General features: G+C 44.7%; 1 protein-coding gene across 3 annotated transcripts in view; it reads left to right on the top strand.

The window, feature by feature from the left end:
- The window catches only part of LOC125038551 (solute carrier family 49 member A3-like), a 32,833-nt gene extending 6,372 nt beyond the window's left edge, over window positions 1-26,461 (top strand). For all 3 annotated transcript variants that reach the window (XM_047632072.1, XM_047632071.1, XM_047632073.1), the window contains exons 2-11: window positions 12,610-12,822; window positions 14,023-14,181; window positions 15,057-15,167; window positions 16,485-16,593; window positions 21,456-21,594; window positions 22,431-22,629; window positions 24,216-24,368; window positions 24,872-25,028; window positions 25,339-25,467; window positions 25,768-26,461. In XM_047632072.1, coding sequence (XP_047488028.1) covers window positions 12,649-12,822; window positions 14,023-14,181; window positions 15,057-15,167; window positions 16,485-16,593; window positions 21,456-21,594; window positions 22,431-22,629; window positions 24,216-24,368; window positions 24,872-25,028; window positions 25,339-25,467; window positions 25,768-26,099 — 1,662 coding nt within the window. In that variant the 5' untranslated portion in view covers window positions 12,610-12,648 and the 3' untranslated portion in view covers window positions 26,100-26,461. The remainder of the gene's footprint in view (window positions 1-12,609; window positions 12,823-14,022; window positions 14,182-15,056; window positions 15,168-16,484; window positions 16,594-21,455; window positions 21,595-22,430; window positions 22,630-24,215; window positions 24,369-24,871; window positions 25,029-25,338; window positions 25,468-25,767) is intronic.
- The last annotated feature ends 1,039 nt before the right edge of the window (window positions 26,462-27,500 follow it).

The raw sequence follows: 27,500 nt of genomic DNA, 5'->3' as shown, positions 1-27,500 counted from the left end.
TCCTCTCCCTCTCCCTCATTCCCTCTCCCTCTCCCTCCCTCTCCCTCCCTTCTCCCCCCCCTCCCTCCCGCTCTCCCTCACCTCCCTCCCCTCTCTTCTTCTCTCCTCACTCCTTCTTCTCTCTCCTCTCGTCCTCTCTTCTCTCTCTCTCTTCCTCCCGTCTTTCCTTCTCTTCTCTCATCTCTCCCTCAATCTTCACGCTCTCTTTTCCTCTCTCTCTCTCTCTCTCTCTCTCTCTCTCTCTCTCTCTGTCTCTCTCTTTTCTCTCTCTGACTCTTTCTCTCTCCCCTCTCCCTCTCCCTCCTTTCCTCCACTTCTCGCCTCTCCCTCTCTCTTTTCTCCTCTCTCTACCTTCTTCTCCTCTCTCCCCCCTCCCACCCCATTCCCCTTCCCTCCCCTCCTTCGCTCCCTCCCTCCATCCCTCTCTCTCCCTCCACCTGTCCCAACTGGTACTCCCTCCTCCCAACAATCAATCCCCTTCCCCCCCTCTCTCTCTATCTCTCCTCTCAGTCTCTCTCGCTCGCTCTCTCTCTCTGCTCTCAGTTCTCCTCTCTCTCTCTCTTCTCTCTCTCTCTACGGCTCTCACCCCCCCCCTCTCTCTCTACTGCTCCCCCCCTTCGCTCTTCTCTTCCTATTTTTTCTCTCAAATCGCTTTCTCGTTCTCTTAGACTCTCTCCCTCTCCCTCCCCAATCCAGTCTCCCTCTCTATCTCTATCCCTCCCTCACCCCTCCCTCTCTCTCCTCTTCTCCCTCAATCCCTCATCATCTCTCGATTACTCCCTCACCCTCTTCTCTCATAGCTCCTCTCCCATCTCCCTCCCTCTCAATGTGCTTGCACCCTCCCTCTCCCCTCCAATCCCTTCTCCCTCTCTCTCCCTCTTCATCCCTTCACCTGCTGTCCTTCTCCCTCGCCTCTCCTCTCTCCCCTCTCTCAGATACTCCCCTCCTCCCCTCCATTCCATTCCATACCATCCATACCATACCATGCCTTCCATTTCCAAGAATCCAAATCCATGACTATCTCTATTTCTATTTTCCATAATCCAATTTTTATCCCCCCCCCCTTTCTCTCGGATTATCTCCTGCTCTTCAATTCCACTCTCTCCTCACTCTCTCCAGTCACTTCTCTCTCTCTCTCTATTTCTCTCACTCTCGCATCTCTCCTCCCTCCTCTTCCACCTCCTCATTCTCTCTATCGTCTCTCTCTCTCCCCCCTCTCAATCATATCTCTCAGTCCCTCCTCTCTCTTATATCTCCCCTTCCCATCCCGTCCCTAACGCCTCGGTCCCTACACCTTCCCTCCCCTCCTTCCCGTCCAGCCCTCCCTCCGCATCCCTTCCCTCCCCTCTCCCCCCTTCCCATGCCCTCCGTCCTCCCTCCTCCCCACTTCTCAGCTCCGCCGCCCTTTTCCCCTCTCTCTCCCCCCCTTCCGGTAAATCCCGCCCTCCCCCCTCCTCTCCCTCATCCGTCGCCTCCCTCTCTCTCCCTCGTCTCACCCTCTCACCTCAAAACAGCTCCCTCTCCCCTCTCGAGTCCCTCTCCCGTCTCTCAACCGGCTCAGTCCTCAAACGGTCTCCCTCCCCTCTCTTTTCTCTGTCTCATTCTCTGTCTCTCTGTCCTCTGTCTCTTCTCTCCTCTCTGTCTCTTTCTCTCTCTCAATCTCTCTCGCCCTTCCCACCCTCCCTCCCTATCCCTCTTCCCTCACCTCCCTCCCTCCCTCCTCTCCCTCTCCCCCCTTCCCTCCCTCTCCCCCCTTCCCTCCCTCCCCCTCCCTTTCCCTCCCTCCCCCTCCCTTTCCCTCTCCCTCTCCGTCTCCCTCTGAGTGGCGCACCGTCTGGTACTTCACTGCAGACGCTCTGAATGTGTTCGTGTGTATTTATTTATCTATATATCTAATTATCTCTTCGTTAAGCTCTTTACTCTTTCTTGCACGATTTCGAAACCATTCCATGATCTTACCTTAGAAAAAAGGAAAGAAAAAGAGAAAGAGAGAAAAAAAAAGGAAAAAGAACGTGCTAAAGGGAGAAGGTTAATAATTGCAGTGATTAATGCCTTTCTTCCTTGCAAATTACCCGATTGCAAGGACTGTTGGAATGCAATTAATCCCAGGTCGAAGGGGAGGGAGAGGGGGAGGCCATGAGGGAGGGGGGGAAGAAGGTAGCGGAAGAGGGAGGAGAAGGTGGGGAGAGAATGGGAGGAGAAGGAGAAGGAGAGGGAATGGGATTGGGAAGGAGAGAGGGAGAGGAAGGGGTAGAGGGAGAGGGAGAGGGAGAGGGAGAGGGAGAGGGAGAGGGAGAGGGAGAGGGAGAGGGAGAGGGAGAGGGAGAGGGAGAGGGAGAGGGAAACAGATAAAAGAAAAAGAGAGAAAAAGATAGAAAGAGAGTAAGAAAGAAAAAGGGAAAAAGAGAAAAAGAGAAAAAGAGAAAAAGAGAAGAGAAGAAGAGAAGAAGAGAAGAAGAGAAGAAGAGAAGAGAAGAAGAGAAGAAGAGAAGAAGAGAAGAAGAGAAGAGAAGAAGGGAAGAAGAGAAGAAGAGAAGAAGAGAAGAAGAGAAGAAGAGAAGAAGAGAAGAAGAGAAGAAGAGAAGAAGAGAAGAAGAGAAGAAGAGAAACGAAAGAAACGAAAGAAACGAAAGAAACGAAAGAAACGAAAGAAACGAAAGAAACGAAAGAAACGAAAGAAACGAAAGAAACGAAAGAAACGAAAGAAAAGAGAGAAAGAGAGAAAGAGAGAAAGAGAAAGAGAAAGGAACACGGACAGCCAGAGGTCAGACGATCAGATAGGGAGAAAGAGAAGTAGAGAAAGAAAACCAGAGAAAGAAAGCACAAGTGAAATGAGAACTAGAATGCCGCCAGAACTGGTCAGAACCCGCCGCTCAGTAATGGCCCTCTGATGATGATGTATTTTCTTCGCCATGAATTTCCTAAACATATGAACTACACGGAGCGCACGTGCGAAGGTTAAAGCCTTAAGAGCAGGACGAAGCAGAAGTATATGATTTGTACTCATTTTTTCCATCGTTACATATTGATAATCTATGTTATATATATACACAAAGATATATATATATATATATATATATATATATATATATTTATATATATATATTTATATATATATATATATATATATATATATATATATATATATATATATATATATATATATATATATATGATACAGGTAGCGAGATATTTTATTCGTTGGTTCTTTTGTCTGATTTGAAGCTGCTTTTTGTCTGGCATGTTTAATTAATTGACTTATGTACCTATATTTGTAGAGATGGATTGTCAGGTATAGACTGACAGACAAAGACACAAACACACTCGCGCGGAAAACGTGACTTACCGTACGAGAACTTTAATGAATTAATACTTTTAGAAAAATATCTACATACGTAAAAGAGGTGCTGATAATATTTTATAAATGTTACTGAAATGTTATAAAATGTTATAAGAAACGGGAAGAAATGTATTTTCTATAATATAGACTTCATGAAGAAAACACACACACACACGCACACACACACACACACACACATATGTTGTTATTATTGTTATATAATTTCATATAAATAAGTTTTGTTGTTTGTCTGTGTGTGTGTGTGTATCTGTCCCTTATGCATTCAGTCCCCTATGCCCCTTGGGAGCTAACACTTAACATAAAGAATAGCATAGGCAGGGTGACATCAAGAGAAGGGGGGCGTGGCAGAGAGTGGGTGGAGCAAAACCGGCCTTCTTATTAAACAAAACTGCACAGAAATACCATATAAAACTAAAGCTTAGTTTATCGAGTTTTTTTCTTTAGGCTAAGACTGAAATTTTATATTAGGAGTGACACAGGCAAGATAACATCGGGTAAGGAACAAAACCTGCTTCATTATTATGCTGAAATTTTGTTGGTGAGATGAAAAGCAAAATGTATACAGTTTGTGTACAAGGATAGAGTTCCAGAATATACTTCTTGACCGAATAATATGTTAGTTGCTGTTTTATTCTTTGTGCATTTGTTCATGTTCTAGCCCGAGCAACGTCAGGCTCCTTTAGCTATAGTGTGTGTAAATACATTTTGGTATGTCAGCTCAATTTTTGTCTTACTTTTTGCTCTGACAACAGCAGTAGATATTGACGATTTTCTTATGAGAGAGAGAGAGGGAGAGGGAGAGGGGAGAGAGAGAGAGAGAGAAAGATAGAGCGAGGAGAGAGAGGATAGAGAGAAGAGAGAGAGAGAGAGAAGAGAGAGAGGGGGGATGCGGGGGAGAGGAGAGAGAGAGAGGAGAGAGGAAAGAAAGAGAGAGAAGAGAGGAGAGAGACGAGAGAGAGATAGAGAGAGCGAGAGAGAGAGAGAGAGAGAGAGAGAGAGAGAGAGAGGGGGAGGGTGGGAGAGGGGAGAGGGAGGGAGAGAGAGAGAGAGGAGAGAGGGGGAGAGAGAAGTAGAGGGGTGGGAGAGGAGGGGGGAGAAGAGTGAGGAGCAGAGAGGGGAGAGCGGAGGGGAGAGATAGGCGGAGAGGAGTACAGAGGGTGCAGTGGCGGACGACGTGGGACGTAACACGGCTCGCAGATGATTCGGGTTGTGAGAGGCGGATCGAGGGTTCTCGTTTTCGGTTGGCGTCTGCGCTCGTGTGGCGTTGCCGCTCGTGATGCCCGCGCGTTATCGCGTGGTTCGACTCTTCTCGGCGTCCTCCTTTGCTCCGGTTCGGTCCGTCTCGCTTTTGTCATTCTCTGCTGCTCTTTCTCGCGCTCGCGCGCGATGCGCGCCGTCAGCTCGTACGCCTCGTCTCTCTCTCCGCTCTCTCGGCACTTCATGATTCTGTTGGCATGAACCGTTCCGTTTCTTTTTTTCGCTTGCTCTGGTACACAGTCTGTTGCTCGCCTTGTTGGTGTTGCTCGTTCTGTCTGGCTTTATGTCGCTCTGCGCTGAGGCCTGCTTGACCAAGCACCATAGGCCAACCCCACCCCGACCGGGGCGCATATGCCGATGGTCCGCGCGCGAGCGGCGTACGAGTCTGGAACGCCCCGCGAGCGACGCGCTGGGCAAGCGCGTGCAGCGACGCAGCGCGGGCGCGCGTGAGCGCGCTGATGAGCGCGCGATAGAGTAGAGCGCCGCGCGCTAGGGCGAGTCGCTTGCTAGCGGGCGCGCTCGACGAGGCGCGCGCGCGGTTGCTCTCTACCGGTCGCCTCGCCCTTTCTCTCTCTCGGGCGCTCGCGCGCGTGGCTCTGCGCGTCGTGGCGCTCGCGTAGCTGGCGCTCCTCGGAGCGGGCTCGCTCGCTGCTTTCGCGCGCCGCTCGCTGGCGCTGCTTCTCCTCTCTCTCCGCGTAGCCTCTACTTCTCTCGCGCTACGCTCTTCGCGCGTTCTCTCTGCTATCTCGCCTCTCGCTCTCTCGCGCTCGTTCTTCTTTCTCCTCCTCTCTGCTATCTTGCTCTGCTCTTTTCTCTCTCTCTCTTTCTCTCTTGCTCGCTGTTGCCGTCCTCTTCTCTGTCTCTCTCTCTCTTTCTCGCTCTGCTCCCCTTTCGATCGCTCTCTCTGGCTCGTCTACTTCCGGGATGTTCTCTCTCTCGCTTTCGCGCTTTATCTTGCATCCTCTACTTTCTCTCTCTTGCCTCGTGGCTTCGTCTCTCTCTCTCTTCCCTTCTGGCTCTCTCGTCTCCGCCTTTCTCTCTCTGTCTCTCCTCGCGCTCGCCGATGTCTAATCCTCTCGCTCTGTCTTCACAGCCCTCTCCATCTTCCTCTACTCTCTTTGCGTTTCGCTCTACTCCCTTTAGTTCGGGTGCGCGCTCTCTCGCTGTTCTCTCGCTGCTCTCGCGCTCTCTCCCTCCTCTCTCTCTCCTCTCTTCTTCTCCCCTTCTCTCCACCCTCTCCCTCTCTTCTCTCTCTCTCTCCTGTCTCTCGCTCTCTCTCTCTCTCTCTTTCACCACACACACACAACACACACACGTCACCACCCGTTCGTCTCTTCGTACTACTCTCTCTCTCGCCCGCCCTACTCTCCCTCTCCTCCTCCCCCGACCCCCCTTCTCTCCCATCTCCTTCTCTCCCCTTCTCCCCCGCGTACTTCTCCCCCCCGCTCTTCCCCTGCCTCTCCTCTTCCTTAAAACGCTTTTTTGGGGGCGAGGGGATTAATTTAAATATAAAATCATTATATTATGTATTGAAAAAATTTAAATGATAGTATATAAAATCCCACATATGCCATAATATAAAAAGGGAAAGATAATATAGATAAAGATTAGAACAAAATCCAAGAGGAAAGTGCAAATATGTAAAGGACCTCATGTTCTGTTCATGTAGCAACTTACATTTGAGTGTGTATCCATGTGTGTATGTACAGTGCAGTTGCGGCTCTCCTAAGCCAGCCGGCAAAGATCCCATTACATAACTCAACTCTTCGAATTGCATGAGTTTTGTCCGATACTGTACATATACTGAATGTATGTGGTAGACAGACAGGCAGATTTCATTAGCTGGAATAATATGGACATATGCCACTTTTAAGGGAAAGCCTGCCGTTGGTTATCCTAAAGCCCAATCCTCGTTACTCATAACTCATTATCAAGCCCGAGGGGAATGAGTATTACCTGAGGCATGGTGACTCATCCTCAAACTGTGAGTTCCACATTCCACATGTCCACATTCAGAAATTGTTATTTAATATAGTATTTCTGTGCAGTTTTATTTAATAAGAAGGCCGGTTTTGCTCCACCCACTCTCTGCCACGCCCCCCTTCTCTTGATGTCGACCTGCCTATGCTATTCCTTATGTTAAGAGTTAGCTCCCTAGGGGCATAGGGGACTGAATGCATAAGGGACAGATACACACACAGACGAACAACAAAGCTTATTTATATGATATATATGATATCCCTTTCTATTTTCCTTCTAATTCCAATTTTCGTACTGCAGCCATCCCTTGTGCGAGGCAAGGGACCTACAGATAAAATAATAATGATAACAATAATAACAATATATATATATGTGTGTGTGTGTGTGTGTGTGTGTGTATGTGTGTGTGTGTGTGTGTGTGTGTGTGTGTGTGTGTGTGTGTGTGTGTGTGTGTGTGTGTGTTCGTATCCTTGAAATCCACTTTCCAGCAATGCATACAATCTCCTAGGCAGAATTAAAGACATTGCATATCAGAGTGAAAAGGAAAGAAAGGCTGTTACTCTGGACACCTTTTTCTACACACACACACACACACACACACACAAACACAAACACAAACACACACACAAACACACACACAAACACAAACACAAACACACACAAATACAAACACAAACACAAACACACACACACACACACACACACACACACACACACACACACACACACACACACACACACACACACACAAACACACACACACACACACACACACACACACACACACACACACACACACACACACACACACACACACACACACACACACACAAACACACACACACACACACACAAAATCTTTCAGATTTGCCGGAAATCCTTGTGTATGATGAATCTGATAACATTCCCCTCCATATTCCGTAAGATAAGCACCCGTATATCCGACGGGTGTCAACGGAAAGATAAGCGATTTTAGGTGTCTGGTGTGGATAGATATTGTTTGTCATGAGAGTGCTCGTGATAAATTTTGCACAACGTTATTGCGTTATAGTCATTGTTATTATTATTATATTGCTATCCTTTTTATTGTTATTACTGGTATTATCATTATTATTATTGTTATTATTATTACTGTTATTACCATTATAAATCTATTACTACTATTATTTCTATTAATGTTACTTTTACTATTTATATTATTATTATTATCATTATTATTATTATCATTATTATTATTATAAGTATTGTTATCTCCATTGCCATTATTATTGTATTTTTCTTATTCTTGGTACACACACAATCACTGCCAGATGTAAAAGAGTGGAGGAGCCAGGTCCGTCAGGGCGTCGCCCCGTCGAGGGCTGTGTCCCTCGAGGGTGACCTTGTGTCGGGTCAGCTTGGGCTTGTATCCGGCGAGTGTTGCCGTGTGAGGGCACGAGAGGTCAGGAGGGTTCACGTGTCGAGGTCTCAGCTTACTCGTGATTTCCGGAAACAGCTGCTCTCAGTTGTAGATTATGGGAGTCGGGGCGCAGTCTCCAGAGGGAGGCCTCGGGAGGAGGTGACGCTGGAGATGCAACTGCGCGGGCGTCGCTGAGTGATTCGCTCGCTTTCTCTGCGAGGAAACAGGGCGACCAGTGCGCAGCGCTGCCATGAGTAGGTCCGCTTTTCTGTGTCGACGCCATAGGCTCAGCAGGGACGCAGAGTATGACCGACAGAGACAAAGTAATGGCACGGCTCAGGAACCGCAGGACGCGGCGGAGCGGGCGAGGATTCGCTCTGCCAAGCAAGGGAGAACGTTTTGGGCAGCTTCAGCAGGAATGTCACGGGGAAGCTCAGCAGGACACGGCGGCGGATAGGAACTGGCAGTAGGCAGCAGCAGGCAATAGACCACGTAGAGGAAAACTTGAACAGGACAGGTTCCACCGTCTGTCATTGGGACAGCAAAAGGACTTTGATAGCTCAGCCGGGGACATCACCAAAGGTGCAACAGGTCATCATTATCAACAAGTCTCAGCAGAGGACAGCGAGGTGATGGGCGGTACAGAGCCTTCGGAGGGCGTGAGCCTCGACGCTGCCGCCAGAACAGTTCATAGTTCGGAATTAACACGTGTTTCTGGACGACCGCTCTAAGGACTGGTGCGCCTCCTCTCTCGCTGCTGGCAGGCCATTTCGCTGTAAAAATCGTGGCATTTGTAACTTTGTTAGTTTGATTAACATACAAGAAAAAGGCTATCTCACTATTTTTTTTTTCTTTCACACAACTACACGCATGAAAGCGCGTACACACACACAAACATACATACATACAAACAAAGACTCACACGTATAAACACAAACAAACAAACGCACACACACATACATACACTCAAGCATAAATATCTTGTTTGTAGTGCACACCAAGAATCCCTTCCCTTGCAGATAACATTCGATTTATGATTAGAATAACATTATGATAACATTATCAACTTGTTTTATTTGACATTGTTTTCATTAGTTTACCAATTTATGTAATCCATTATTGTCGATGTTGTTGTTTTATTATTTTTTTACTGTTATTATCATAGTTATTGTCATCATCTACTTTTAAAAATTCCCCTCTGTTTTCCTTTTCTAATCGTTATAATTTAGCTTGATCTTACTTTCATCAACCTTAACCTAACTGATCCATCCAAAGATCTTCAAATCTAACCTAATCTAGCCAGGCCTAACGAAACCTTGGTTAACCTAATCTTATCTAATTTATACTACCAGGTAAACATGCCATAAATATTTTACCTTTCTGATGCTGCATATAAAAGTTATAAATTCAGGAGTCTGTTAGCCTTATTTTTTCCTTCAGGTCATTGTTATCACGACTCAAGGGCCACAGTTATATCTCGTAGTTATCAGATTTTAGATAACGGTGAAAGGCATCTTCAGTATATTCAGAGATAGTGATAGAAATAGAGATGGAGATGGAAAAAGAGAGAGAGGGATAGATAGATAGATAGATAGATAGATAGATAGAGAGACAGATTTGATTTGATTTGATACATTTATTACGCCCAGTGGACGACAAACAATCTTCTAGAGAACTACAAAAGGTGCATGTCCCTGTCTCGCAAGGCACGTTGTGAACTATACTGTATATACACACATATATGTATGAATATGCATACTCACATTCTCATTCGCACACATACTCACACGCGCGCGCGCGCGCACGCAGAGAAACAAAAGTAACCACCAAAATGTGAATGACATATAAATAGTTTCTAAATGATCACCTTGCAGTAAGTATTTGCAAACATGAATGAGACCTTGTCCCTGGGGTAGCAAGTACTTCACTACGGGGCACACCATACAATGGTGCATAGTATTGGCATCGGGAAGATTGCACAATTTGCAAAACGAATAATGGGGCACGTCCTCTGCCTGAGACACCTGCCACACTGGCCGCTACCCCAACAGAAGCCTCGCACTCATCACATTGTGTATTTGTGTGCACAGTTCACAAAAAATTGTAGTGCTGGATGGAAACACTGCTTTCATGTTCAACATTCCTACAATTCACTATTAAGGCATGATTTTCTGAGTATATAACTCTCCTGAGGGAGAGAATGGCATGTTTATCAAGCATGTCTAGGATACAAGCAGTCTTAGCAAAATTGTCCACAGTTTCATTGGCCGTGAGCCAACGTGAGAAGGCACCCTAAAAGCGCACAAGAGATCTATCGTGGCCTATGGCGAGCTGGGAAAGTATTCAATGCACAACACTGCGACACAATGTTCTTACTGATGTGAGGGCGTGAAGGGCAGACTGGGAGTCACAGATCCCAGCTCCGTCCAGCCCCCTCGGAGTGAGGAGAATGATAGTATCCAGGAGGCTATGAAACTCACAGTAGACAGAGCTTGAGGAGTTGGGTAATCTACGGCTAACCCATTAGCCATTATATATTATTATGAATCCCAGTCGCAGATCTGAAACAAGAAATGATAATTTCAGCTTTATGTATGTGTAGTTATAGATGAATTCTACGAATCAAGTCCAATGAACGAACCTTTCAGGGATGCAGCAAATGGGCTTACATGAAAACTATTCAAAAGTACTTCCCTAATAGTGAGGGAGTGAGGTGCGAGATGGGGAGATTCCAGATATCTGACGCTAATAGGTGACGTTGGAGTATACCCTGTCACAATAAATGGGGAAAAAATTATCTCGGGCTGCATATTAACTAACCTGGTGGAAGCAGAGCAGCCCAGGATAAACCGCATGACTGCTTTGATTTTTTTCCAGCGCTGACGTAGAGCGTTGAAAGGTGGTCGTTTTTGAAAGGTGATCAACGGCAGGTCTCATGTACAAGACAGGTAGTTTTGGCCAAAGGGATAGAGACTCCGGCGGCATGGTAAGATAGATAAATAGGTATATATATATATATATATAAATATATATATATATATATATATATATATATATATATAGAGAGAGAGAGAGAGAGAGAGAGAGAGAGAGAGAGTGCGAGTGAGAGAGGAGGGGAGAGAAAGAGGGAGAAATCAAGAATATTATTAAAACAACGAAACTCACGAAAAATACAGGAAAGCACAGGAATTGGTGCAGGAATCGATGCTCTAATGAGGTGAATACTATTATCAGCACACTTTAACCTGTGGAAATAATGCTTATGAATATATCAACAACTGAACCCAAAATGACACTAAAAGGGAGAAAACCTGTAGGCACTTTCACCGATTTGCATATGACACTGACCTCATTTCAAAATCAGAAACAGGGTATGCCACTAGTGTCACCTCAGTACATTAGTATCGAAAAAGTCTCCAGCAAACTAAGTCATGATTATCACTGGAAGATAAGAGACAATTGGGCAAGCAATAACAGTTTAGAGAAAAAATCCTAACCAACTTCAATTAGCTTGAAGCTTCATGAGTGAAGACTGTGCATACGAACAAGAAATTAAAAGCTGTACTAGTCAAGCCGCAAAACCTTACGTAGTTCCAACAATCTATGGATAGCTAATGGAACAAAATTAACCATTATATATAATTATAAATCCCAGTCGCAGATCTGAAACAAGAAATTATAATTTCAGCTTTTTATATGTGTAGTTATAGATGAATTCTACGAATCAAGTCCAATGAACGAACCTTTCAGGGATGCAGCAAATGGGCTTACATGAAAACTACTCAAAATTTCCAGTAAAACGAAAGTTAGTTGATACTGACCAATATGAAGGCACTTGCTACACGAGGAAGTTGGAAGAGGAGGAAGAGGGGAACCAAGGACCACGCGGCTTAGCACCAGATGGATGGGATCAGAGTGTTTAGGAAGGAGAGCTTAATGAAGGAGGAAGGGAGCAATTGCGTGGGTGTCAGTATGCGCCTCAGGTCTCCCTGGGGCGATGACAACAACGCCTTCCAAGCCTTTATATTTGAAGATTATTAAAATGGACTTCCGTGTCCACAGCCTGTTTTTTAGATATTGAAAAAATGAAGATGGGAGGTTTAAATGAGTTATTGATTTTATGGACATCTGTCAAGAGTTCTTATCCCATCCTTCAGCTTGGCCTTTGCTGATTGCTAAATTGTATTCTGACAATATGGAGGCAGTGTGGCCAGTTGACATAGCGTTCTAACATCGCCCGTAAGAGTGAGTTTGGTTTAAAATCACATTATTTACACTTAAATAACACCACTGACATTTTTCTCGATAGTCGATATCAATTTCGTCTAAGTTTTCAGTACATCTTTATGGTAGTTGAGATAGGATATACATACTATACAGTTGAATGGATATAATGCAGTGTGTAAATAAAATGAAACATGACATGTAGAGTGTGCACTGTTTAGCTATTAAACAGTAAACAGCTGTGTACAAGAAAAACACAAAAACACATGTATATATCCACAAAACGCGTCTTACCAACATATCCGAACACACAACTCTGGTTTCAACTCGGTGGAAACATTCTTTCTCACCCCTTTCCTCAAAACGTCTCTTCTATCTCTTCCCTCAGGCTCTAGAACCAAAATAAAAAAGACTGAAAACAACCAGAATGTCGAACGAAGTGGCCGCATCTGCCGTAGCTGCCATGGGCGCCCCCAACAAGGCTCCCGAGAGTTCAAGAGAGGGCAGCAGAGCGAAGGAGGAGAGGCCGGAGTACGTGGCCTACCCCCGCCGCTGGGCCGTGCTCGTCACCGTCGCGCTCCTTAACATCTCCAACGCGGCGGTGAGGCGCTCGGGTCGAGGCTCGGGGGTCGCTTATGGCGCTGATATTTGGTTTAAGAGTTCTTGCATTGTATCAGTACATTCAGCTCTCCCTGGAATATGTTCATGAAATAAGCATATAAGTATGTATATATATATATATATATATATATATATATACACACACATATAGATATATAGATAGTTAGATGGATAGATAGATAGATAGATAGATAGATAGATAGATAGATAGATAGATAGATAGATAGATAGATAGATAGATAGATAGATAGATAGATAGATATAAATATACATAAATATTTATATACATTTATGGATATATATGTATGTGTGTATGTAAACACACACAAACACACTCTTTTCCTTCATCCGTTTTTATTTCCCTATCATTCTCACTCACTTTTAACCGTTCTTCCCATATTCCTTTCCTCTACTTCATCTTCTCTTATTCCTCACCCTTTGTTTCATATTTTTTCTCTTTCTACTTTCCCCACTTCTCGCTTCTCCAGCCTTCTCATTACTGATACTATTTGTTATCCATATTCACCTCTTTCAATGTTTTCCTCCTCCCGTTTTAGTTTCACATTTTCTCTATTCCTCCTTCGTTATTTCCCACTGAACTCCCTTCACCGACGCATCACCATAGCCCCCGAATAACCTTTACTATGAAATTACTGAGCAATTTCATTAAGCTCCTTATTAATTTCCTTATTTCTCAATTATCACCTTCTCTATGACTTCCATTCTTCGCTGTTTCTCACCACCTCTCTCCTCTTTCAGCTCTGGATCAATGTAGCCTCGTAGAGTAAACAGTCTTCCATTTTATAATTTTTACCGAGGTTTCTTCACTTCCCGCTTCAGCTCTTTGATTATCAGAAACTCATAACCGTGTTCTCCTCATTATTCTTTATTCATTTTTTCCGTTTTATCTTTTACTATTTCCTTTTCAGGATGAGCATAACCCACGTAGCCTACACATTACCCGCTTTTCTTCTCCCCCTTTCGCCTGTGGATCAACCGAGCCCCCGTTGCCTCCTTTCATTACTCTTTCCACTAACATGCTTTGCCCTTTAATTCCGCAAGTGTTTCTTCTCGAACCCTTTCCCTTTCTGGGTGAACCTCCGGAGCCAACACAACACCCGCTTTTTCTTACCCCCTTTCAGCTGAGGATCTACATAGGCCCTCTTTTCTCCCTTTTCAGCTGTGGATCAACATAGCCCCCGTAGCCTACACAGTAGCCTCGTACTACAAGCGGCAGCTGTGGGAGGTCAACTGGTTCAGCCTCGTGTTCCTATTCGTGTCGATCCCCTTCTGCTTCGTGTCCACCTTCAGCGTCAACCGGCTCGGACTCCGGCCGGCGGTGGGCAGCCTCGCTCGCTTGTTTGCTTACGCTGAGGGCTTGGGCGGGAGGGAGCAGTGCTGCCATTGACATTTCCACAAAAAAACTAGCCGGGACTTAAAAATCCACTAGACATTAGAGTAAAATCTCATATTCCCGCTAAAAAGGACTTAAAATTCGCTAAATGTAGATTAAGCTTTTAAAAATTTCCCGCTTGATCATAACTCACAAAGTCGCTAGAAAGGTCGCTAGAAAAGTCCCACTGAGTCGGAGAGAGGGAAGAAGGGTGGGGGGAGGGAAGAAGGGAGGGAGGTAGGTAGAAGGAGAGACATGGATGGAGGGAGGTAGAAGGAGAGACATGGAGGGAGGGAGGGAGAGAGGGAGGGAGGGAGGGAGGGAGGGAGGGAGAGAGGGAGAGGGAGGTAGAGGAGAAAGGTAAGGAGGGTAGTAGAGGGAAGTGCATGGAGTCGAGAGGAAGGTAAGGCGAGATGGAAGGAGGCACATGAAGGAAATATGGAAGGAGGAAGGGAGGTAGGTAGAGAAACAAGGTAAGGAAGGAGAAAGGGAGGGAGGTAGAGGGAGGGAGAAGGAAAGAGAAAGGAGAGGGGCAGACGGAAGGAGGTCCGGAAGGTGGGCGCTTGGAAAGAAGGGAGAGAGCGAGGAAGGGGAACAGGATATGAGGGAATGGGAAGGGCATGGGTGTAGGGGAGGGGATAGAGAAAGGGAGGGAGAAGGAGGGAGAGGAAAAGGGAGGAGGGAGGGAGGGAGGAGGGAGGTGATAGGATAGCCACGGCACTTATTATTATTACTTTATATTGTCATTATTATAATCATTATCATCATTATCATTACTATTACCCTACTGCACTAGTACTACTGCTGCTACTATTCTCTAGATCCACATCGGGGCGGGACTGAACTGCCTGGGGGGGCTCCTGCGCGCCCTCGGATCATCTGGCGCCATCGATAACCTGGACGCGCAGTTTGCCATCTCGCTCACCGGTCAGGTACGAGCCCAAGGATATAGATATAGGTATATCGCTGGAAATATTTAAAAAAAAAAGTATAAAAGCAGTGATAATAGCATAGCCCTTCAGGTATGTATGTAACACTAATGTTTGACTGATGGCCCTCTACAAAAAATAGAAGCACAGCCAGTTTGGATAGATGCTTTGGTATCTTACCCTGGCTTTTTGCAGGGCATGTACACTGTTCTGTAAATAAATGTTATCAAATCAAATCAAATCTCTCTTTTTTCTCTCTCTTCTCTCTCTCTCTCTCTCTCTCTCTCTCTCTCTCTCTCTCTCTCTCTCTCTCTCTCTCTCTCTCTCTCTCTCTCTCTCTCTCTCTCTCTGTGTGTGTGTGTCTGTCTGTCTGTCTGTCCGTTTTCCATTTTCAAAAGCTTCAATGTTGATTTTAGAAGAATAACCTTAATGTGAATAACCGAGATTGATTCCAACGTAAGAAGAAATTAATTGTTCATTAACGTTAAATATGTGCAGACTTTCTGCTCTTGAGAAAAATAAAAAGGAACTATCAGATTGCATTTTCTTAAGCATTAGCATATCGAAAAGAAAGCGCTTTTGTATTTTATTACTCAAAATAATACAACTGTATGCATTTTGAACCATAACCTTTGCTAAATAACTTATCTTTCTTTACAAGTAAAGAAGAAAAAAGATATGGGTGTCAATAATATCGCCTCTGTGATTTACGTGAATTAAGGCGACCTTGGCCTTTAAGAATTTCACTTATTTTTATAATGAAGTAAATACTCTTTATTTTTTGTGTATGTCATTCGTCATTATTTTTTAACAGTCTAGAGATGGGCCCTCCTCTATCTTACTGATATACTATATATATCAGTTCTAACTGAGTTGCCAAGAAGTGATCGCATGTTATCTGGCCCGCATACTTAATGAATTAAGGCATATGGCTGATATTTTTTCTTGAGTACTTGTCTAAACGTGATCGTCAATTTCGCGTAGTAATATTTTCTGCCCCGCTGCGTGTATACTCGTAGTTCATCGTAGTAAATTTGTCTCTTACTCTGCTCTAAGAAATGGAATTTTTAGCAATTGTAGAAACAGATTTTCTATATTTTTATTCAGATTCCCTGAATATCTTATTCTAGTTACGCTTACCTTGTTTTATTAACTAACTAATTAATTAAGTTATATGTTCATTTATTTAATGTTCATCTATTTGTTTATTTATTTATTTAAACATTTATTCATTTATTTTTTCATTAGTTTTTTATTTAATCATTAACATTTTTATCTACTCATTCATTAATTCATGCCTTCATTAATCATTCCTCCCAGACGATCGCTGGGATGGCGCAGTCGTTCCTCCTGTTCATCCCGACGAAGGTGTCCCAGCTGTGGTTCCCCGAGGACGCCCGCGCCATCGCCACCACCGTCCTCTCGCTGTGTAGGTGGCTGCCCGGCCGGGAACCTCTTCTCAGTGCATGCCGGCGTCGTCCTTTTCAGAAGCAGATCATGTGGGGAAAGGGTTTATCTGGCTTTAGCTCCGCCGCCGTCCTGAGTTGGGAGGTGCTCGTGGAAAAGGTCCCTTTCTTGAATCATATTACGGTGCTCATTTTATAGCACTGGCCATAAATCAAGTGGCTCTCAGCCGTGTCAGGCTCCAACGCCGTTCTCTCGCTGTGGGTGATTACTTGTTGCTTTTTGCTCGTTAAGGCATATATGTATACTCCATATAATAATTACTTTACATCTATCACGCCACCGTTATGATAACTGGGCTTGAAAAAAACGTTATTAAAATTATGTATGTTGATGTCAGGTATATTATTGAGATTTCATATCACTGGTCTTATCCACAGCAAGGCCGGTTTCCATGGCCTCTTGTCCATTTGTGTGATGATAGTGCTGCATGTAAACCTTTCTTAAACGCTGTTATCTTTTGCATATTATATCACATTCATCTTATACTCATAATCGCAGTCATAGTCTGAATCAAAGTCATAATCATATGACTATGACTTTCATGCTATTATTCTCCCTGTTATTCAGATTATGTCATGTTTTGGCAAATTTTGGTGAATGATACGGCTCGAGTTGAAATAAGAATTACAGAACTATTCCGTAATGGATAACTCTAATATGTACCCTTTGTTGAGTTGGCGGATTGCATATTTAGGGCTGAGTACAAGGAAAATGATGCTTTATTTGATACGGATTTATGATCTTGATTAAAAGACCTATTTTTAGCTTCTGTTCTTAGGATTAAGGCTTGAGGGGCGTCTCGGAAAAATAAATCCACTTAGTTTAACTAAATAGAAAATTGTCCCGGTATCCCTCCCTCCTTCCTTCCCTCCCTCCCTCCCTCCCTCCCTCCCTCCCTCCCTCCCTCCCTCCCTCCCTCCTTCCTTCCTTCCTTCCTTCCTTCCTTCCTTCCTTCCCTCCCTCCCTCCCTCCCTCCCTCCTTCCCTCCCTCCCTCCCCTCCCTCCCTCCCTCCTTCCTTCCTTCCTTCCTTCCTTCCTTCCTTCCTTCCTTCCTTCCCTCCTTCCCTCCCTCCCTCCCTCCCTCCCTCCCTCCCTCCCTCCTTCCTTCCTTCCTTCCTTCCTTCCCTCCCTCCCTCCCTCCCTCCCTCCCTCCCTCCTTCCTTCCTTCCTTCCTTCCCTTCCTCCCTCCCTCCCTCCCTCCCTCCCTCCCTCCCTCCCTCCCTCCCTCCCTCCCTCCTTCCTCCCTCCCTCCCTCCCTCCCTCCCTCCCTCCCTCCCTCCCTCCCTCCCTTCCTCCCTTCCTCCCTCTCTCCCTCCCTCCCTCCTTCCTTCCTTCCTTCCTTCCTTCCTTCCTTCCTTCCTTCCCTCCCTCCCTCCCTCCCTCCCTCCCTCCCTCCCTCCCTCCCTCTCTCCCTCTCTCCCTCTCTCCCTCCCTCCCTCCCTCCCTCCCTCCCTCCCTCCCTCCCTCCCTCCCTCCCTCCCTCCCTCCCTCCCTCCCTCCCTCCCTCCTCTCCCCCCCTCCCTCCCTCCTCCCTCTTCTTCTCGTCGTGTTATCTCTCTCTATTATGAATGTTACGCGCATTACGCCCTCCAGGATTCAGGGCCGCTCCGTCAAGATAAGGCTCCCTATCTGCCGTCGGCGTGCGCTTGCTGTAGGCGAGGCGCGTGTAATGAGTACAACTGATGGGTGAATAAAATATCGGCAGAGTTCCTCGGATTTATTCTAGGTCAGAGCTGTGGGAGCTGTAGGTGTTGACCGAGCCGATGCTGAGGGCAGAGTGATTTCGGCTCTCTAAGATTTTGAGGCGTTCACAAAATATTCGTTTAACATAAGAATATGGCAACATAGATTTGGTGGGAAATGTCAGTACAGACTTTCTGCTTTATGGCAGTGTAGGGGTCCTGTGGTCACATGTTGGGTCAGGGACACTGGATATGACTAAACAATTAAATCATGAATATTGGATAACTACAATATCAATAACAATAATGATTACAAACATAGTTATTGAGAATAAGGAATTTTTAACAAACATTTTGCATATAATCAAGATAATAGTGCACTTGTAGTTATAAGGTATTTAACAATAAGGTTCGGAATCGCTTGCTCTGGGGGCACTTCACTCTTGTTGTTACTTTCTGGGCGCAGGTCAAAACTCGGCACAGGCAATTTCCAGTAGGGTCTTGGGTACCGTGGGAGTCGAGGGGAAAGGCCATTAAACTCGTCGGTAAGGGTGGGAATGGCTCGCTTTGGGCATGTTCATGAAGTTCGGTTCTGGACGCAGGTCAATGTTGGTATAGGCGATAACCAGCAAGGTCTTGGGCACCGGGGGAGGGGAACGAGAGTATGAAGAGGGAATAGGCCATTAAAGCGCGTGATAAGAGCTTGTTTTTCCCGAGATGATGGGCGCTTGCAGGGCGTAGGGCGGGCTGAAAAGGTCTCTTTTTCAGTAGCTATCTATCTTTCTCAGTTTATGTATGTAGGTATGAATTCATTTATGTGTACTCACACACACACACACATACATACACAGTACATACACACAAACACACACACACACACACACACACACACACACACACACACACACACACATACACACACACACACACACACACACACACACACACACACACACACACACACACACACACACACACACACACACACACACACACACACACACATACACACACACACACACACACACACACACACACACACACACATACACACACACACACACACACACACACACACACACACACACACACACACACACACATACATACATACATACATACATACATACATACATACATACACACACATACACATATACATATACATATACACACGCACACACACACGCACGCACACACACACACACACACACACACACAGACACACACACACACACACACACACACACACACACACACACAGATATATATATATATATATATATATATATATATATATATATATATATATATATATATATATGACTGCCGCGATAGTCCAGTGGATAGAGCTGCAGTGGAATGAATGGCTGTTAGAAAAAAAAAAAAATAATATATATATGTATATATATATATATATATATATATATATATATATATATATTTATTTATTTATTCATACACACACATGTATTTATATATACATATATATATATATATATATATATATATATATATATATATACATATACATATACATATACACACACAACACACACATATACATATGTGTATGTTGTGTGTGTCATGTTAAAAATCTGTTTATCTCATTACCTAAACGATTTATCTGCCTAAACATATTCGAGGTCTTTCTTCATCGACGATATGATTCTTGTTACATTTCAGATTTTAATGAGAAATCTCAACTTGCTTTTGATTAGATTAGTTTTTGTTATAATATCTGTAGACAACGATTTCTCTGGTCTGTTGACCGGAGTAACTATAGAAATCTGAAATTACAGTAAATTATTTGGATATTTTGTGCCTGATAATCTTGCTTTCTTTATCATTGTCTCTGTATGTCTGTCTGTCTGTTTGTCTGCCCCTCCCCCCCCCCCTCTCTCTCTCTCTCTCTCTCTCTCTCTCTCTCTCTCTCTCTCTCTCTCTCTCTCTCTCTCTCTCTCTCTCTCTCTCTCTCTCTCTCTCCCTTTCTCTCTCTCTCTCTCTCTCTCTCTCTCTCTCTCTCTCCCTTTCTCTCTCTCTCTCTCTCTCTCTCTCTCTCTCTCTCTCTCTCTCTCTCTCTCTCTCTCTCTCTCTCTCTCTCTCTCTCTCTCTCTCTCTCTCCCCCCTCCGTCCCCCCTCTCCGTCTATCTGCTTTCTTTCTTCTTATCTATTTGTCTTTCTATCAGTCTATCTCTCTGTCTCTCTCTTTCTCTTTCTCTTTCTGTCTGTCTGTCTGCGAAACATTTTCAAGCAGCTGGCATTTTGAGTACCTGTTAACGAACGTTTGACATGGTGTTGAAATGATTCTTTCTGTTTGTTTTGCTGCAAGGGATTAGGGGGCGAGAGCGATTGGTCTCATCGAGTAGAGAGAGAAGATAAGTGTGAAGAGAGATAGAGGGAGAGATATAGGCCTAAGCGGAGGGAGAGCATGAAGAAATAGAGTGAGAGAAGAGAAAAGAGGGAGGAGAGGGTGAGGGAAAAGGGGAGCGAGGGAGGAGGGGTAAGGGAGAAGGGGAGGATGGGGAGAGCGTGATAGATATCCAGTGAGTGAATGAAGTAGGGAAATGGACGGGAAGGGAAAGAGAAGAGAGAAGGGGAGGGGAGGAAAGAAGAGAGAGAAGGGAAGGGAGGGAGAGTGGCAGAGCACAGTGTCCGCTTGCGAGGCTTGATGATCTATGATGATCTGTTAGTTGAAGCTAGCACGGAAGTCAGTATAGCCATTAATCCTGTACTGAGGGAAGAGCGCCCTCCCCAGGCAAAGGCATGGCTGGGTCTAATTTGGCGCTGGCCCGATTGAGGTCTTGGCAGAAGGAAGACACATCTGGGCGCATCATTTTCTATGCTGTGATTATAGAAAAAAACTTTGGGAGTCCACAATTTTTTCACCAGATTTCAACAATTCCCAAATAAATCGCTAACCATGCTCTCCCCCCTGTGCTGTGTGGTGCAGCGGTAGCGATCTCGTCTGGCAATCGTGCTGACCTGCGTTCGAATCCCTCGCCGCCAGTGGATGGTAACCCCGGCCATTCCTTGCACACAGGGGATAAATGAAACAGACAGTATGTCACACCAAGAATATCCATTACAACAAATGGATTCCAACTACATTGAAATTAAATGAACTAAAATTCCCACTCAGCCAACCCCCTGGGCATCGTGGTGGCACAGGTAGCCGCGCCCCTCATCGTGGTCGCCGAGGGGGACTTCCCGACCCTGAACTACGTCTTCGGGGCCCTGGCGGCGCTAGCGGAGGCCGTGACCCTCGTCTGCATCACCAGGTAGGCGAGGGGCGGTCTCAGGGGCTTAGCTGTTTATCTCTTTAGTTTTATTATTTAGTTAGTTTTATTTTTTATTTATTTATTTATTTATTTTAGTTTTATTATTATCATTACTATTATCATCATTATTATAATCATTATTATTGTTATTATTAATATTATTATTATTATTATTATTATTATTATTATTTTTGTTATTACTATTATCATCATTATCATTGTTGTTATTATTATCATTATCATTATCATTATCAAAGTTATTACCCTTATTATTATTATTACTTTTGTTATTTTTATTGTTATTATTATTATTATTATTATTATTATTATTATTATTATTATTATTATTATTATTATTATTATTATTATAATTATTATTATTACTATAATGTTCATTATTATTATTGCTATTATGATTATCATTAATGCTATGTCATAGTCATTATAATTATTGGCCATCTATATTCTGCATATAATTAAAGTACAGTTTTGATAATCGTCGAAAGTATATATGTATATTATATATGTGTATATATATACAAACACACACACACACACACACACACACACACACACACACACACACACACACACACACACACACACATATATATATATATATATATATATATATATGTATATATATTTATTTATTTACGCAGTGGTTGGTAAAAAAGAGAATGAAATAAATCTAAAGGTTAAAAAGTCGTCCCTGTGGTAATGAATTTGCTCTGGCTTTCCTGTAATCTGTGCGAACGGTTTTTTGGAAGGCCACATGTAGCATCGCCAAGTGGGAGGATTTATGTATCTGACACAGAACCCCCCCCCCCCCCCAGCTCCAAGCCCCCCACGCCGCCCAGCCAGAGCGCCGCCCGCGGGGAGGTGCGGCGGGCGTCGTACCTGCAGCAGCTCAGGACGACCTTCACCTGCTGGCCGTACCTGCTGCTGCTGCTGTCGCTGGGCTGCGGCGTGGCGCTGTTCTCCTCCCTCGCCACCGTCACGCAGCAGCTGCTGTGCCCGCTCGGCTACACTGACGTGAGTAGCGGGTCGGGGGCAGGCAGACATTGAGCGTTAACTGCTCTGTGCAATTGCTCCTGCAAACCACCAGCCATCCAGGCAAAGAAGTGTCACCCTTCTTTGGATACATTTTACTTTTATTCAATCTCCTCGTGTTTTTCCTTATCCTTTTCATCTCCCTCTTTTTCCTCGTCCTCTTCGTCTCCTCCTTTTCCTCGTCCTCTTCGTCTCCTCTTTTTCCTCGTCCTCTTCGTCTCCCTCTTTTTCCTCGTCCTCTTCGTCTCCTCTTTTTCCTCGTCCTCTTCGTCTCCCTCTTTTTCCTCTCCTCTTCGTCTCCTCCTTTTCCTCGTCCTCTTCGTCTCCCTCTTTTTCCTCGTCCTCTTCGTCTCCTCTTTTTCCTCTCCTCTTCGTCTTCGCCTTTTCCTCGTCCTCTTCGTCTCCCTCTTTTTCCTCGTCCTCTTCGTCTCCTCTTTTTCCTCTCCTCTCCGTCTCCCCCTTTTCCTCGTCCTCTTCGTCTCCTCCTTTTCCTCGTCCTCTTCGTCTCCCTCTTTTTCCTCTCCTCTTCGTCTCCTCCTTTTCCTCGTCCTCTTCGTCTCCCTCTTTTTCCTCGTCCTCTTCGTCTCCTCTTTTTCCTCTCCTCTTCGTCTTTGCCTTTTCCTCGTCCTCTTCGTCTCCCTCTTTTTCCTCGTCCTCTTCGTCTCCTCTTTTTCCTCTCCTCTCCGTCTCCCCCTTTTCCTCGTCCTCTTCGTCTCCTCTTTTTCCTCGTCCTCTTTGTCTCCTCATTGTCCTCGTCTTCTTCGTCTCCTCTTTTACCTCGTCTTCTTCGTCTCCTCTTTTTCCTCGTCCTCTTCGTCTCCCTCTTTTTCCTCGTCTTCTTCTTCTCCTCCTTCTCCTCGCCCTGTTCGTCTCCTCTTTTTCCTCGTCTTCTTCGTCTCCTCCTTTTCCTCGTCCTCTTCGTCTCCTCTTTTTCCTCGTCTTCTTCGTCTCCTCATTTTCCTCGTCCTCTTCGTCTCCCTCTTTTTCCTCGTCCTCTTCGTCTCCCTCTTTTTCCTCGTCCTCTTCGTCTCCCTCTTTTTCCTCGTCCTCTTCGTCTCCCTCTTTTTCCTCGTCCTCTTCGTCTACCTCTTTTTCCTCGTCCTCTTCGTCTCCTCTTTTTCCTCGTCTTCTTCGTCTCCTCCTTTTCCTCGTCCTCTTCGTCTCCCTCTTTTTCCTCGTCCTCTTCGTCTCCCTCTTTTTCCTCGTCCTCTTCGTCTCCCTCTTTTTCCTCGTCCTCTTCTGTTTATATCTTACCTCTATCTGTACCTCCCTGCTCCTCATTTTTTCTCCTCCCTCTTCCTCATCTTCACACTCTCACCTCATCCTCAGCCTCTTTCTCTTGTTCTCCCCTATCCTTTTTCTCTTCTTCCTCATCCTTTTTCTTATTTCCCCCATTCTCTTTCTCTGGTTTTTCTCCCTTATCCCCTGTCTTTTGTTCTTCTCCCACGTCTTCTTTCTCTTCTTCCACCTCCTCACCCTCTCCCGTCACCCTCACTTTCTCCCTCTGCCTCACCCTCACCTTCTCCCTCTGCCTCACCCTCACCTTCTCCCTCTGCCTCTCCCTTTAGCTCTTCGGCGGCATAGCGAACGCAGCGATGATCCTGAGCGGCTTCGTGGGCTCCGCCATCACGGGCGTCACGGCGGACAGGACCAAGGCCTTCACGCCCATCACCAAGTTGTGCTACGGCATGGCCACCATCTTCGCTATCGTTATGCTGGAGGTGAGTGGGTGGGTGAGGGTGGGTAGGTCGGGTGGGTGGAAGGTGGGCATTGTCATAGGTGAAGGTGGGAAAGGTGGAGGTGGATGGAGATAGAGATGTAGGTGGAAAGAGAGAGATGGAGAGAAATGGATAGAAAAAGGTAGGGGAAGAGGTACAGGTAGGGTACCAGTGAGAGAGAGAGAGAGAGAGAAAGAGAGAGAGAGGAGAGAGAGAGAGAAAGAGAAAGAGAAAGAGAAAGAGAAAGAGAAAGAGAAAAAAAGAGAGAGAGGAGAAAGAAGGGGGAGGGAAACAGCCAGATGGAGAAAATAGGTCTGCAAGGAAATTCATTTAAAAAAGTGCTAATGAACTGTACGAAAATATAATGAATTTTGCAACTAGATTTTTGGATGCTGGCAAGGGCATATGTTCTCTGAATGCTCTTATGCCATCACTACTAACATTACTACCGCAATTATCCTTTATTACCATTATTCCTCTGATTCTTACTGCTCCTGTTATTCCAGATGTTCATGGTTCCCGGCCAACCCGAACTCGTGGCTACATTCACGGCCCTCTTCGGGTTCTTTGGCGTCGGGGCATACCCGATCGGCCTCGAGCTGGCGGTGGAGGCAACGTACCCCGTCGAGGAGTCGATCAGCACGGCTTTTATTTTCATGTCCGGTAAGTCTACGGGAGGCTTCTTAGATTCAGCAATGGGCGCCTCTGTGTGGATTTATTTTATGTAAACATTTAGGGACGCAACTATGTGTATACACATAGATAAACATCGAATCGTATTTACCTGTCGGGTTATCTGACTACCTAGCTGTCTATTTACATTCTGGTGCATCTATTATTACTTTCACTATCGTGATCATTATATTGAGGATATCAAAAATTACATATATTTACTAAATTACAACCACATATATGCCACACTACTGAAAAAAGAGAATTATAGTAAGAATACAAAAGTCCGTTCTCTCTTCAGGGCAGTTCCAAGGGGTTTTGATCATCGCACTGGTAACACTGCTGGGACGGGAACAAAAGCCGCAGTTCGAGGACATCGAGACGTGTACAAAGAGTGGCAATGCTGATATAGAGCCCAAGGATTATACAGGTGAAAATCCCATCTGCCATTGTTACTATTGTTATCAATATATTTCTTATTTTTCATGGCCATCTTCATCTTCATTATTATAATTACTTTCTGTAAAAATCTTACTATTAATTTAAATTATGTCACTCTTGTTGATAGCGCTTTACTTCCTTCTTGGCTGAATTATAAAGTGATGTGCAACTTTATGAAATTCACGAGAAACAGCTTTGAAAAGTGAATGATTCAATTCTCTCTTTTAATAGTTAACTTCTACCAGATAAATCATATATCTCTTTCCCTTTTCTTATTCTTATTCTGCAGTATCCCTGATGGTGATTATGACATACTTGGTTGTGGCTGTCTCCATCATGATCCTCTTCTTTGAGACATCCTACAAGCGGCTGGAAGCTGAGCGCTTCACCCCGGATCCCACCGCTGCCACCAGTAACTCGACCGCCGGCTCTTCTTCCCCTTCTTCCTCGAATCGTTCTCTCTCTCCTCGGTCCTCTGCCTCGTCCTTCCACTCTCTCACCGAATCAGGGAAGGCGTTGCGAGGCGGGGGAGGAGGTGGAGCAGGGGTGAAGAGTGAAGAGGTGGTTCAAGACTGGAATGAGCATGACGGAGAGGATGGCACTGAAAGGAGCCGGTTGTGATTGTGTGTGTAGTGCGCGTACTCATCGATGTGCGCGTTTGTGTATGTGTATCTTTTCTCCTCATATTTATTTTCTATTTGCTTGTCTGTCCTGAAGATAAATCAATAAGAAGATGAACAGAGAATGTAAAAGAATAGATTGTACAAAATATTAAAAGAATAGAGTGATGCTTTCCTTTTGAAGCATCATAAGGCAATAGATTTGGAATGACAATAACTGTACAAGTAAAAATACATTTTGTGCATTATATAGTACTGCTCATTCATATAATCAAATTAAATTTTTTCGCTTGTTAGCGAGTGATGAATTTACATTATGAATATGTGTTGTAGCAACAGGAATACAATACTATTATATGATAATTTTTGGTGTTTGATATAACCTTTAATTATAAACTATTGCTTTCAGATAACATACCATTGCTTCCATGGTTTTATTGGTATTCCCTTTGGGTAATGCAACATATGTATCAAGACTTCAGTAGTCGTGGTTTGATAAACACAACATGCATGCCATGGAGTAAGAGAATGTCTATACCTTGGCATATTCTTTATTTTTTGTTAGGGGGCGGTTAGATGGGTTGAAATGAAGGTTTGGGAATGGGGGGGGGAGTGAATATGGATAGGGAAGGGGGGAGGTGGGGGTTGTGATAGAGGATAGGTAAGGGGTGGAGGTTTCATAGTTATTGATCACATGATTAGGCTTGACTAATGTCTGCTATACATTGATTTTAACAAATCCCTCAGGCTGGAATCTCTGCAGTTATGTAGTGATTTGTTGTGCTAAATACAATGTCGGGATGATGGGGGTAATTTGAGTGACCAGTTGACTCAGTCTTGCATGGCTGCTCACAAGTTTGTCGGGTGGTATAAAAAGTATTGTTCTACCTTCTTGATATGGCAGTAATCAAGAGGGACTGACAGGTGTAAACCCATTGAATTATAGGGAGAAGCTGACATGTGAGCTCCCCAGAGGACACCTGTGAGAAAGCAAAAATGCAGAAAAGACATTCCCACAGCCAGAGAATGGAGAAATTTCATGGTGGTTAAATGCACCTCTGATTTCGAGCCCCTGGCAACCGATAAAGGTATGTGAGGAAAATTACCTGAGCTATGTGTTCCAACAACAGTCGCTCTTTGCCAGAATGACAGTCCCTCTCCTCTCCTAAAATTGCTCATATATTCAGTCATCTCCATGTTGTATCTGTAATAACATTCACGAAAAAAATTCCACACATGGTGGACTAATTTTCATAATGAGAATTGTCTGTTCCTTGATCCATGTCGCCCTCATCCGATCTCTTAGGCTAATTCCCGGCTAATTCAGCCTCTCCATCCCTCTCTGGGCACTTATTAGTTTCCTCTCCAGTTATTTGCTTGTAGCATATGTTTCTGATCCATG

The sequence above is a fragment of the Penaeus chinensis genome, chromosome 25, assembly GCF_019202785.1.
Source record: "Penaeus chinensis breed Huanghai No. 1 chromosome 25, ASM1920278v2, whole genome shotgun sequence".
NCBI lineage: Eukaryota > Metazoa > Arthropoda > Malacostraca > Decapoda > Penaeidae > Penaeus > Penaeus chinensis.
This window is presented reverse-complemented; position numbering and strand designations above follow the sequence as displayed.